At 47.2% G+C, this 13,593-nt stretch overlaps 1 protein-coding gene across 1 annotated transcript in view; it reads left to right on the top strand.

Moving 5' to 3' along the window:
* Positions 1–5,414: 5,414 nt before the first annotated feature.
* Positions 5,415–13,593, top strand: part of CIP2A (cellular inhibitor of PP2A) — a 58,277-nt gene continuing 50,098 nt past the window's right edge. Inside the window, exons 1-4 of the mRNA XM_073664609.1 lie at positions 5,415–5,647; positions 5,716–5,863; positions 12,213–12,325; positions 13,205–13,299. Coding sequence (XP_073520710.1) covers positions 5,546–5,647; positions 5,716–5,863; positions 12,213–12,325; positions 13,205–13,299 — 458 coding nt within the window. The 5' untranslated portion in view covers positions 5,415–5,545. The remainder of the gene's footprint in view (positions 5,648–5,715; positions 5,864–12,212; positions 12,326–13,204; positions 13,300–13,593) is intronic.

Below are 13,593 nucleotides of genomic sequence, written 5' to 3'. Positions count from 1 at the left end.
TCCACTTCCTTGTCCCAGCGAAGTGTTCAATTGTCCGTGCCTGAGAGCTTGGAAAGAAAGCGTAAATACCCAGCCATACACCCACAGGCACAAATACTAAACTCGCACATTGCCAAATTGCTAGCTGTGGAGATGTTGCCGTTTAGGCTTGTGGGAACGCAGTCTTTCCGTGATCTCTTGGCTGTGGCTGCCCCACGATACAGTGTTCCCAGCCGCCACTATTTTGCCCGGTGTGCCGTCCCTGCGTTACACAAGCACGTGTTAAACAATCTGAACCGTGCTCTCACCAATGCCGTAACCGGGAAGGTCCACCTAACAACAGACACCTGGACAAGTTGTTGTGGACAGGGATGATACATTTCTGTCACGGCACACTGGATGAACCTGGTGGAGGGTGGGACAAAGGCGCAAACTGGAACATCACACATCCTTCCCACGCCAAGAATAACGGGCCCAACTTGTCAGGGTTTCCACCTTTTCATATTCCACTTCCTCTCTCCCCTCCTCCTGCTCCTCCTCCTCTGCTGAATTACCATCACTGCCAAGCTGGGACCTGTGCAGCAAAGCATCGGCAAAGCGGCAACACCTGCACAGGCAATAATTCCATCACCTGTGCAATACTAAGGAAATCCTGAAAACATGACCTGTTGGTGGGCCTTGAGGACTGGAGTTGGGGAACCCTGTCCTAGAATACCGAAGCTCAGGAGACAGGAGAGCATGCACACAGCGCAGAGTCGATCCAGTGAGTAGAAAGTCATAGTCCTGTCTCCTAGCTGTGCATTTCTAAAAGGTCTTTTGAGCAATCGGTGGGGGTCTCAGGTGCCAACCCATGATGTCCCTTCTCCACACTGAGCCTACTTCAGACTCATATTAATCTGCTGAGAATTAATGGACCTAACACATATAAGATATCTTCCAAAATTTAAGTTACTCTTTAAATGTTTAATAAAGCTCCTGCCTAGGACCAAGCAGTACTCTGGTTCCTGTATGGTCCACAGTCTGATGATGTCTGGTAACAGCAACTTCAAGCATCTCCTTACCATTGTTAAGGGCATACTGGGAGTTGTAGGTTAATACAATTGTACATGGGGCAGACCTGGCTCTACAACTGATTGCTGTACTAAGCTTGGCAATCTATTCATTTACTGACTGTGGTTGTGGTGATGTATTACTGTACTAACGGTGGTTGTGGTGATGTATTACTGTATTGACGGTGGATGTGCTGATGTATTACTATATTGACTGTGGTCCTGTTGATGCATTACTGCATTGACGGGGGTGAGGTGATGTATTGCTGTACTAAGCTTGGCAATGTATTCATGTACTAATGGAAAGTCTGGTGATGTATTACTGTATTGACTGTGGTTCTCGTGATTTACTGTGTGGTTGTGGTAATGTAGTCATGTATCCTAGTGATGAAGTCATTTGCGCACTGGGACCTATCTGACGTCCTGACAGGAAACTGTCTCTGTCCCTTCACATTAGCCCCTCCCACTCTGGGCTATTCTCAATCATTAATCCTAACTCTCCCTACCGTCGGTCAAACTACAACGCTGTCACTAATAATGCATGTTGCAATATACATTATACATCATCAGAGTACTCATGTCTTCAAGGGGGACCGAGGCAGTATGTCCATTTCCTTGCATATTTAACAGCAGTTACTTAACGTCAGCTTCATAAGCAGCACAAAGTATTGGGGGCCCTATGGGGTTCATCCTGCCAATGTCATATTATAAGTAGTCTGTGTATAGCCGCGGCTTTAGATCACACTAATGTAATTGATATTAATCAGTCAATATTGTACACTATGTATTTCAATTAAGTTATGTAATATTTCACATGCCCCGTTTCACATAAGTTCTTTATCGCCTTATTCATATGTGTATGTCTATTTTATGTAGGCAAAAAAAAGAACATTTTGTCAACTATGTGGTGGTCGATTTTTCATCTATTTGTACTCTGTGTGACCATTACAATCCGCATGACATCAATTTTTCTCCTAACAAGTGATCTGTGAAAAACAGATAGCACAGATGCCATCAGAATGTATTTTGAGGGCTCATTCATCTGAATAGACAGGTTCTATCCATATTACCGACCAGATCCGGACATTATTCCATTATTTTATGGAGTTTATCGTTCCACAGGAAAAAAGGGAATATTTAAATAGCCCTATAGACTATGTGTAAGAGGAAAAAAAAACAACGTACAGCACATGGGTGACAAACACGGACGTCTTAATAATTATTATGGACGCACCTCAGATATCCTACAATATCGCAATAACTACCATTATGACATGTACCAAGGTAGTGGCTCTTCTGCCACCTCCCAACACCTGTAGGATGGCATCCAGGAGCACCCAAAGGATAGAGCGACATTATTTAGGCACTGGTTCAACAGCTCCTTCTGTCACATTATAGCAGTGCAGCATGCAACATGAGGCGCACATTATAGCAGAGCAGCGTGAAGACCGAGGAGCACATTATAGCAGAGCAGTGTGCAGACCGAGGCGCACATTATAGCAGAACAGACAGAGGCACATATTATAGCAAAGCAGTGTGCAGACCAAGGCGCACATTATAGCAGAGCAGTGTGCAGTCCGAGGCGCACATTATAGCACCGAGGCGCACATTATAGCAGAGCAGACAGAGGCACATATTATAGCAAAGCAGTGTGCAGACCAAGGCGCACATTATAGCAGAGCAGTGTGCAGTCCGAGGCGCACAGTATAGCAGAGCAGTGTGCAGACGGAGGATCACATTATAGAAGAGCAGTGTGCAGACCGAGGCGCACATTATAGCAGAGCAGTGTGCAGACTGAGGTGCACAGTATAGCAGAGCTGTGTGCAGACCGAGGCACACATTATAGTAGAGCAGTGTGCAGACACAGGAGCACATTATAGCAGAGCAGTGTGCAGACTGAGGTGCACATTATAGCAGAGCAGTGTGCAGACCAAGGTGCACATTATACCACAGCAGTGTGCAGACCAAGGTGCACATTATACCACAGCAGTGTGCAGACACAGGAGCACATTATAGCAAAGCAATGTGCAGACCGAGGCACACATTATAGAAGAGCAGTGTGCAGACCGAGGCGCACGTTATAGCAGAGCAGTGTGCAGACCGAGGCGCACATTATAGCAGAGCAGTGTGCAGACCAAGGCGCACATTATAGCAGAGCAGTGTGCAGTCCGAGGCGCACATTATAGCAGAGCAGTGTGCAGTCCGAGTCGCACATTATAGCAGTGCAGTGTGCAGACCGATGCGCACAGTATAGCAGAGCAGTGTGCAGACTGAGGCGCATATTATAGCAGTGCAGCGTGCAGACCGAGGAGAACAGTATAGCAGATCAGTGTGCAGACCGAGGCACACATTATAGCAGAGCAGTGTACAGACCGAGGCGCACAGTATAGCAGAGCAGCGTGCAGACCAAGGCGGACATTATAGCAGAGCAGTGTGCAGACTGAGGCGCACATTATAACAGAGCAGTGTGCAGACTGAGGCGCACATTATAGCAGAGCAGTGTGCAGACTGAGGCGCACATTATAGCAGAGCAGTGTGCAGACTGAGGCGCACATTATAGCAGAGCAGTGTGCAGACTGAGGCGCACATTATAGCAGAGCAGTGTGCAGACTGAGGCGCACATTATAGCAGAGCAGTGTGCAGACTGAGGCGCACATTATAGCAGAGCAGTGTGCAGACTGAGGCGCACATTATAGCAGAGCAGTGTGCAGACTGAGGCGCACATTATAGCAGAGCAGTGTGCAGACCGAGGAGCACATTATAGCAGAGCAGACCAAGGCACACATTATAGCAGAGCAGTGTGCAGACCGAGGCGCACAGCATAGCAGAGCAGCGTGCAGACCGAGGAGCACATAATAGCAGAGCAGACCAAGGCACATATTATAGCAGTGCAGCGTGCAGACCGAGGAGAACAGTATAGTAGAGCAGTGTGCAGACCGAGGCACACATTATAGCAGAGCAGTGTACAGACCGAGGCGCACAGTATAGCAGAGCAGTGTGCAGACCGAGGCGCACAGTATAGCAGAGCAGTGTACAGACCGAGGCGCACATTATAGCAGAGCAGTGTGCAGACCGAGGCGCACATTATAGCAGAGCAGTGTGCAGACCGAGGCGCACATTATAGCAGAGCAGTGTGCAGACTGAGGCGCACATTATAGCAGAGCAGTGTGCAGACCGAGGCGCACATTATAGCAGAGCAGTGTGCAGACCGAGGCGCACATTATAGCAGAGCAGTGTGCAGACCGAGGCGCACATTATAGCAGAGCAGTGTGCAGACCGAGGAGCACATTATAGCAGAGCAGACCGAGGCACATATTATAGCAGAGCAGTGTACAGACCAAGGCGCACAGTATAGTAGAGCAGCGTGCAGACCGAGGCGCACATTATAGCAGAGCAGCGTGCAGACCGAGGTGCACATTATAGCAGAGCAGCGTGCAGACCGAGGAGCACATTATAGCAGAGCAGACCGAGGCACATATTATAGCAGAGCAGTGTACAGACCAAGGCGCACAGTATAGTAGAGCAGCGTGCAGACCGAGGCGGACATTATAGCAGAGCAGTGTGCAGACTGAGGCACACATTATAGCAGAGCAGTGTGCAGACTGAGGCGCACATTATAGCAGAGCAGTGTGCAGACTGAGGCGCACATTATAGCAGAGCAGTGTGCAGACTGAGGCGCACATTATAGCAGAGCAGTGTGCAGACTGAGGCGCACATTATAACAGAGCAGTGTGCAGACTGAGGCGCACATTATAACAGAGCAGTGTGCAGACCGAGGAGCACATGATAGCAGAGCAGTATGCAGACCGAGGCGCACATTATAGCAGAGCAGTGTGCAGACTGAGGCGCACATTATAGCAGAGCAGTGTGCAGACTGAGGCGCACATTATAGCAGAGCAGTGTGCAGACTGAGGCGCACATGATAGCAGAGCAGTATGCAGACCGAGGCGCACATTATAGCAGAGCAGTGTGCAGACTGAGGCGCACATTATAGCAGAGCAGTGTGCACTAGGACTTACGGACAGGAATATTGCACGCAATATATCGGCAGCTCAGGCACAGATCCGCAATGCAGACAAGCACATGGAGACAGTCATGTCAGCAATGTGTGGAAAAATCTCACTGCAGCACAAAACTGTGCAATTATGTATAGTGACATACAGCGGACATTTGTGGTCACCCCCTTATAAATGCAAGAACATTTTGGGGGCGCAAAAGTCCCTAAATAATACCTCCAAAATTTAATCTTTTACACATCACTCCAACACCACTTACATAGCAATATTAACACGACAGAATGAAGGCATGTGTGATAGGTTGGCACGGATCACGACAGAGGAAATCACTGTCCGGCTGGCGCTCATACGCCTTCTCAGGTCTTCTGTCCCTTGCCGACTTCCATAGCTGACGTCACACCCTGCCCTAAAGTAACATGAAAGTTTAGGGCGCGAAGTTAGGTTTGAGCCATCCGAGTGTTGTTACCCGGAGGTCGCTCCAGCCTGGTGGAAGCGGCCGCCATGGAGCCATTGTCCTGCATGAAGAGCCTGCTCCTGGCCGTGGCGCAGTACAGGGGCTGTAAGAACGAGGCCAATGGCGCGGCGCTACAGCGGCAGCTGGAGGTACAGTGACCGGGGACGGAAGTCTGTGTATGCCGCGTCTCTCACTATAACGCTTCTCCATCTGACAGGCCATCCTGGGGTTAAAGCTGAACAAGCTGTTCGTGTCCAGCCACGTGTTACCCGGCGAATGTGTGAGCAGCCTGGTGGAGCTGATGGAGGACCCCAGCACCAGCCCTGCCGTCACCCTGAAGACCGTGCAGCTGCTGACGAGTCTGGGTAGGAGACCCCGTGCCCTGCTCTGTGCGCTCCTCTAAATGTTCCCTGCTCCCCTGTGTACACAGCAGCCTGGTGACCTGGGCCATGGTGGTGTCACCGCAGTCATGTGACAGGCAGTCAGCACCGCACTCCTGTGTAACCCAGAGCTGTCAGGGAGCTGGTTAGGATCACAGAGGTCATTTCTGTGTTTTACATTTTCAGCCTAATTTGTGTGATCCTTTGGGGAGGACAGTGTGTGCCAGATCTCACCTCGGCTGTTTGGGTGTTGTCAGTGTCCTGTGATGGGGTCAGGGGTGATCTGCTCACATTTTATAGTTAGCTCTAGACCAGGGATGTCAAACAGAGAGGGCCAAAATGAAAAAGTTGGACAAAGTCGCGGGCCAACCAGTATACAGTATAATGGGCCCCACAGCGTCCTCCATACAGTATAATGGGCCCCACAGCGTCCTCCATACAGTATAATGGGCCCCACAGCGTCCTCCATACAGTATAATGGGCCCCACACCGTCCTCCGTGCTGAATGCTGGGCCCCACACCGTCCTCCGTGCTGAATGCTGGGCCCCACACCGTCCTCCGTGCTGAATGCTGGGCCCCACACCGTCCTCCGTGCAGAATGCTGGGCCCCACACCGTCCTCCGTGCAGAATGCTGGGCCCCACGCCGTCCTCCGTGCAGAATGCTGGGCCCCACGCCGTCCTCCGTGCAGAATGCTGGGCCCCACGCCGTCCTCCGTGCAGAATGCTGGGCCCCACGCCGTCCTCCGTGCAGAATGCTGGGCCACACATAGGGTTGGTGGTTCTGATGTCACAGGCCAGATTTGACCCATGGGCCAGAGTTGGACATTTATTATCTTGACAGATGTGCAAGCGACAAGTATCAAGCAACTGTCTTATTCTAATGAAATAGGACAGGCGCACAGTTCCTGCAGCAGACATCTGCACGCTTGATGTCACTGGCCCCTTTTACCTTCTGATTTGGAAGTGGGCAAAACTGGTTTATTCCTTAAACCCCTAACCGACATATATAACTTACTGTTGCGTCACATCCTGGCTCCCTGACTTTGATGTGGACTCAGTAACTAAGCATGCATCTTTCCCGGCAGATGATGGCTGTGATATTCAGCATCATCTTCCTCTGATGGTTGCGTTTTGAATGGAGCTCAACCTGCGGCTGTTAAATGCCACTGTCAATCTCTGACAGAAGTACTTCCAGATCAACGGCAGGGGTTGCATCATTCTATTCCCCTGTGACGCGATCGCTCAGCGTCGATGAGTTGCTATGACAGCTAGCAGTATGATGAAGATACCTGTGCCTGTCGTGATGGTTCTCCAATGAGGACCAACTTTTGGCTTTTGTTCATAGGAGACTGTCATTTTTGCTATATACAGCAGTACTGTGCTATTGCTGTATATACAGTGGGTACAGAAAGTATTCAGACTCCTTTAAATTTTTCACTCTGTTTCATTGCAGCCATTTGGTAAATTCTAAAAAGTTCATTTTTTTCCCTCATTAAAGTACACTCTGCACCCCATCTTGATTGAAAAAAAACAAGTGTAGATATTTTTGCAAATTTATTAAAAAAAGAAAAACTGAAATATCACATGGTCATAAGTATTCAGACCCTTTGCTCAGTATTGTGTAGAAGCACCCTTTTGTGCTAGTACAGCCATGAGTCGTCTTGGGAATGATGCAACAAGTTTTTCACACCTGGATTTGGGGATCCTCTGCCATACTTCCTTGCAGATCCTCTCCAGTTCCGTCAGGTTGGATGGTGAACGTTGGTGGACAGCCATTTTTCAGGTCTCTCCTGAAAATGGCTTCTCTTGTTGGAAGGTGAACCTTCAGCCAAGTCTGAGGTCCAGAGCACTCTGGAGGAGGTTTTCATCCAGCATATCTCTGTACTTGGCCTCATTCATGTTTCCTTCAATTGCAACCAGTCATCCTGTCCCTGCAGCTGAAAAATACCACCATAGCATGATAATGCTGCCACCACCATGTTTCACTGTTGGGATTGTATTGGGCAAGTGATGAGCAGTGCCTGGTTTTCTCCACACATACCGCTTAGAACTTTCTGGTGATAATTCTATCTTCGTCTCATCAGACCAGAGAATCTTATTTCTCATAGTCTGAGAGTCCTTCATGTGTTTTTGAGCAAACTCTATGCGGGCTTTTATATGTCTTGCACTGAGGAGAGGCTTCCGTTGGGCCACTCTGCCATAAAGGCCCGACTGGTGGAGGGCTGCAGTGATAGCTGACTTTGTGGCACTTTCTCCCATCTCCCTACTGTATCTCTGGAGCTCAGCCACAGTGATCTTTGGGTTCTTCTTTACCTCTCTCACCAAGGCTCTTCTCCCACGATTGCTCAGTTTGGCTGGACGGCCTGGTCTAGGAAGACTTCTGGTGGTTCCAAACATCTTCCATTTAAGGATTATGGAGGCCACTGTGCTTTTAGGAACCTTGAGTAATGCAGAAATTCTTTTGTAACCTTGGCCAGATCTGTGCCTTGCCACAATTCTGTCCCGGAGCTTCTTGGGCAGTTCCTTTTGAGCTCATGATTCTCATTTGGTCTGACATGCACTGTGAGCTGTGAGGTCTTATATAGACAGGTGTGTGCCTTTCCAAATCAAGTCCTGTCAGTTTAATTAAACACAGCTGGACTCCAATGAAGGAGTAGAACCATCTCAAGGAGGATCACAAGGAAATGGACAGCATGTGACTTAAATATGAGTGTCTGAGCAAAGGGTCTGAATACTTATGACCATGTGATGTTTCAGTTTTTCTTTTTAACTAAATTTGCAAAAATTTCTACATTTGTTTTTTCAGTCAAGATGGGGTGCAGAGTGTACTATAATGAGGAAAAAAATGAACTTTTTAGAATTTACCAAATGGCTGCAATGAAACAGAGGGAAAAATTTAAAGGGGTCTGAATACTTTCCGTACCCACTGTAGCACAAGCAATCAGACAATCACAGGTTCAAGTCCCTGAAGGGGACTAACAGATATCGTAAAATGTAGAGAAAAAAATAAGAGAAAATCACTCCTTTTTATAATAATAATCTGTTTGTTTATATAGTGGCAACATTTTCCACAGCCCTTTATAATTCAGACACATTATCAGCACTGTCCCCATTGGGGCTCACAATCTAAATTTCCTATCAGTATGTCTTTGGAGTTAGGGAGGAAACCCACAAACACGGGGAGAACATACTAACTCCTTGCAGATGTTGTCCTTGGTGGGATTTGAACCCAGGACCCCAGTGCTGCAAAGCTGCAGTGCTAACCACTGAGCCACCGTGCTGCACTTTTTGCGCATCGTTAGGCTAAGTGCCCATGATGCAGAAATGCTGCTGATTTTTTTTCTTCATCTCCCTGGCAGGAAAAACGCATACGGATTTTACACGCATTTTTCCTGCCAGGTAGAAGTGTTTGTCAAGCGTTTTTGCATGCATTTTCACATGCGGGTTATCAAGCGCTTTTCCAAGCGATTTTAGCATCACTTGGAAAAGTGCTTGACAACTTGGTCACACTATATAAATCCATGCAACCGGCATGGATTTATATAGTGTGACCAAGTTAATAGTTTAAAAAAAAAAAACAACATTATACTCACCTTCTGATGGCCCGCGGTCTTCTCTCCGGTGCGTCCGGTCTCTTGTACGTCTCACGGTGGTGTAATAGGACCTTCCATGACGTCATTTAGTCATGTGACAGGTCACGCGACTGATGCTCCCCCTGGGCCGTGGGGTACTCGGTAGCCAGGCCGGTCCTGTATTGGGGTAGTCACGGTGGCAGTGGCCCAGGGCGGTCAAATAAAGAACAGTGAAAGTCAATTTGGGGAATTAAGATTTGGGGATAATGTTCGTGATGCCACCTATGGTATGCGGCTATATGGGGCCGCCGCTGCAGTGCAGATCCACTGGGGCTGATGGTGATGCAGCTGAGATAGTGCAGCTCTCCACGGGCAGAGCTAGGCCCCAGGGCAGTATATTTGATGGATGTTGTAGCTGTTGCTGGTGTAATGCAAGGCAGGTGGCGCAGCAATTAGGCAAGGACACAGTGGGGTGCAGTCTTCAAATATTTACTCACAGTTGTCAAGCTGCTCCAGGTTACACTTTCCGGATTATAACCGCCCATGTCGTCCTGTGTCCTCCGGGGAAGTGATCCAGCCAACTCTGATAATTTGGGTGCACTTGAACCGACCTCTGTCTGTGTACATCTTCAGGTCTTCCCTCTGCGCTGGCTCTCGCCCTCCTGCCCTGCGCCTCACACACAGTGCCCTGAGCCTGTGGCCGCGGGCCTTGTCGGGCGACGTCCGGTCTGTCCCCTTGGTCCTATATGGCCACCTTTTCAGCGATTGTGTGAATTGTGGCTACGGCACACAGAGATACCGCACCTCCGGTTTGCTAGCTGAGCCTTAAAGTACTCCACTAGTCTGAGGCCGGTCCCCTACTGCCGCCTGATCCCTCCACGGTCAGCGTGAACTCTGGTGCACGGGTGGACTCCTCACTCGCCATGCCCCTAGGATACCCTCTATGTCTGGAGCCTTTCCCACTGCTCCTGTCTCCTCTCCTCCTGTTGGGCCCGTCTCACTGGGCCCTACTCCTCACTCTCCACTGGACTCCTGCTCCAAGCACTGGAGCCAGGAAAATGGACCCTTCTGCACTGCTTTCCTGAGCAGGATTCCCCCTTCTAGATGTTTCTATCTGTCTTTTATACTCTTTCTGTCTGTGCTCCCCTAAACTTCTTCCTCCACCCACACACACTACATGGTTCCCTTTCCTTTGGTTCCCCCTCCTCCAGCCAGGGACAGGGCTCAGCCGTGACCAAGTGCATCTTGCCCCGTCTGCTGGTCTGGAGTGGTGTAGTGTTGGATGTGGGTGTGTGGGTCCCGGGTAGTGCTCCCTCCTTACCTGAGAGTGGGGTACCACACCTCTGGCTGAGATGCAGTACCTCTGTGGTGACTGGACTCGCAGGGGCGCCACACGACTGCTGACGTCGGCGGTCGCGTGACCTGTCACATGACTAAATGACGTCATGGAAGGTTATTTTACACCATTGCAAGCTACCGGGGAGCCAGGACGCACCATAGAGGATACCGGGGGCCATCAGAAGGTGAGTATAATGTATATTTTTTATTTTAAATTCTTTTTTTTAACAGGTACTATGGTACCCGGGTCTGGATGAGAGTCTCCTCTTCTCCAGACCCGGATACCATCCTTGGATTGAATCGCTTAATATCCACATGTGTACATGTAGTCATACGGATATTATGCGATTCAATGCAAGTCAATGGCGGCAGTTACGCCGCGTGTCCGCAAAAATAATGGACATGCTGCGTATTTTTCCACAATGATAATGAAAATTTCCACAGCACATGCGGATTATCATTGGGGACCATGGGGCACGTATTACTAAGCGTTTTCGCTGCGGATAATTCCGTGGCAAAAACGCTTGAAAAACGCATAGTGGGCACGCAGCTTTAAATATAGTTTAAAAAAAAAGTGTCCGTTACGTTCATAAAAATTTGATCTATAAAAATATGAAATGACTTAACCCGATTGGTAAACAACTTAATGAGAATAAAGTCTAAACTCAGATTTACGTTTTTTCGGACGCTGCAACATTGCAAAAAAAATGAAATAAAAGGCAATCAAATCATCGTATCTACTCCGAAATTATTTCAATAAAAACGTCAGCTCAAGGCACAAAAATAAAGCCCTCACACAGCCCCATCAACCAAAAATGAAAATGTTACAGGTCTCGTAAAATGGTGACACAAGCAAAATTTATTTTTTTAAAACAAATATCTGATTTTTTTCACCACTTAAATAAAAAAAAGCAACAAACCTATACATGTTTGTATTTTCTAAAATTGTACTGACATGGAGAATCATATTACCAGGTAATTTTTTCCTTATAGTGAACATGGTAAATAAAATTTCTCCTGTAGTAATGCTGCAAAAGAGTTAGATACTAGCTGTCAGATGCCCCACACATTATAGCTGATGGCTAAAATGGTGGGAAAGCAGAGATGTCCTCCTATTCAGCGGAGTAGGGGGAACTCAAATGTCTTGTGATCACAATTAAGGCAACATTATCTCATAAACATGGTTCGCTGTAGCATGCGTCATCACAGTTGTATTATTGAGGTATATTCCCTTGAAAGCATTACTTCTAGAAGACAATGTGGTGCCTATGAACAGCCCATAATGTAACAGCTGAAACTACCGTATAGACCTGATGAAGACATGTAACCCCTTAGTTTGTCATGATGTTGTCCCAAGTGTAAGTTTAACCCAAATATTATCACAAATGATTTTCTCTAATATTTCTTTGCTGTGACTTTATAGCTTCAGACATTCACACCAGAGACACTCTTCATACTTCGTACAATGTCACCAGTGTGCTGGCTGGAGTGGTTCATAGATACAGCGCCATCCTGAATGACCCTGTTCTATTACAGGTATTTGAATACAGTGCTTGTGGGTTTTAAACTGTATTTTAGCTTTGGAGAGTCTTGTTTTATAAATTGTTAAACTCCCAAGTTTGGATGACAGAACAGCTTCTGTATGTAGATGCATTTCCCTTAAGGACCAGTCTGCACTGGGTCTTAAAGGGAATCTATTAGCAGAACGTCGCCCCACAAACAATTTATAAGCACATGTAGCTCTTTTAAAGACAACTTCAGCAATACCATTGCATGGCCAGTGAGTGCCTTCATTCCTGAGAAATCGGTACACTTGTCAGGTGGGTGACATTACACTGATTAAAATATCTGGGTTGATGAAATCCTTTCCATGGTACTTGTGTAATCTTTATTTTCAGTTTGGAGATAATGATATGCTTGTGCTCCGGGACGGCCTGTTGGGTGGGTTCTATCTGGTGCTCTGCTTCTATATTCATCTGTATGCTCTTATGACAGCTCACTGATCGTTCACTGACCTGCCTCTTATTTTACCTAGCCCCGCACTACTAGATGCACTATGTAAAATAGGAGGCACAGTGAGCTGTCATAAGACCATACAGATGAATATGTAAGCAGAGCACCAGATAGAGCGCCCCCCCCCCCCAGGCCGCCTGGTTGCTTAGATAATGTTTCTATTATTTTGTCCAATACCTCGAGAGAATCGGGCCAATAATGGTAATGACACGCGGCTCAAGCTCTGACCAGACCAGTTTACTGTGATCCGATTCTCTCAGATGACAACTTAATTTCTCCATTGTCTGCGTAAATTGGACTACACTTGGATGACATCTTAATGATTTGAGAGATTAATTTTTATTTTTTTACTTTATTTTTCCTAAAACTCCAATGCTAATAATGGATTTATTTTCTTATTAGAGCATCCAGCTTCTGCAAAGATTAACCTACAATATAAGAGTTTTGCATGCAAGTGTCAATATAGAGGAATTGATTTCATTTTTGATGAACAGAATGTAAGTAACCATATTATTATTAACTACTTAAGGCCATTAAGGTCAACTACGAAGGTTATTCGGACATATTCTATTGTTTTGATGATGTATAGTGTGAAGCCAGACACGTTTGTTTCCATTTTTTTCAGGCAGTGATATGATGCACAATAAAATGATAGCTCACTTAGGCCTCATTCTGACGTCTGTTTTTCACATATGTGTTCTGTCTGTGGCTTTCACGGATTAGAGACATACCCAGTAAAATCTATGGTGCTAGGCACATGGCCGAGAAAAATAATCCCGGCAACATGTTTG

Source organism: Phyllobates terribilis, unplaced genomic scaffold, assembly GCF_046119375.1.
Source record: "Phyllobates terribilis strain yellow unplaced genomic scaffold, ASM4611937v1 Scaffold_2__4_contigs__length_985480577, whole genome shotgun sequence".
Lineage (NCBI taxonomy): Eukaryota > Metazoa > Chordata > Amphibia > Anura > Dendrobatidae > Phyllobates > Phyllobates terribilis.
This window is presented reverse-complemented; position numbering and strand designations above follow the sequence as displayed.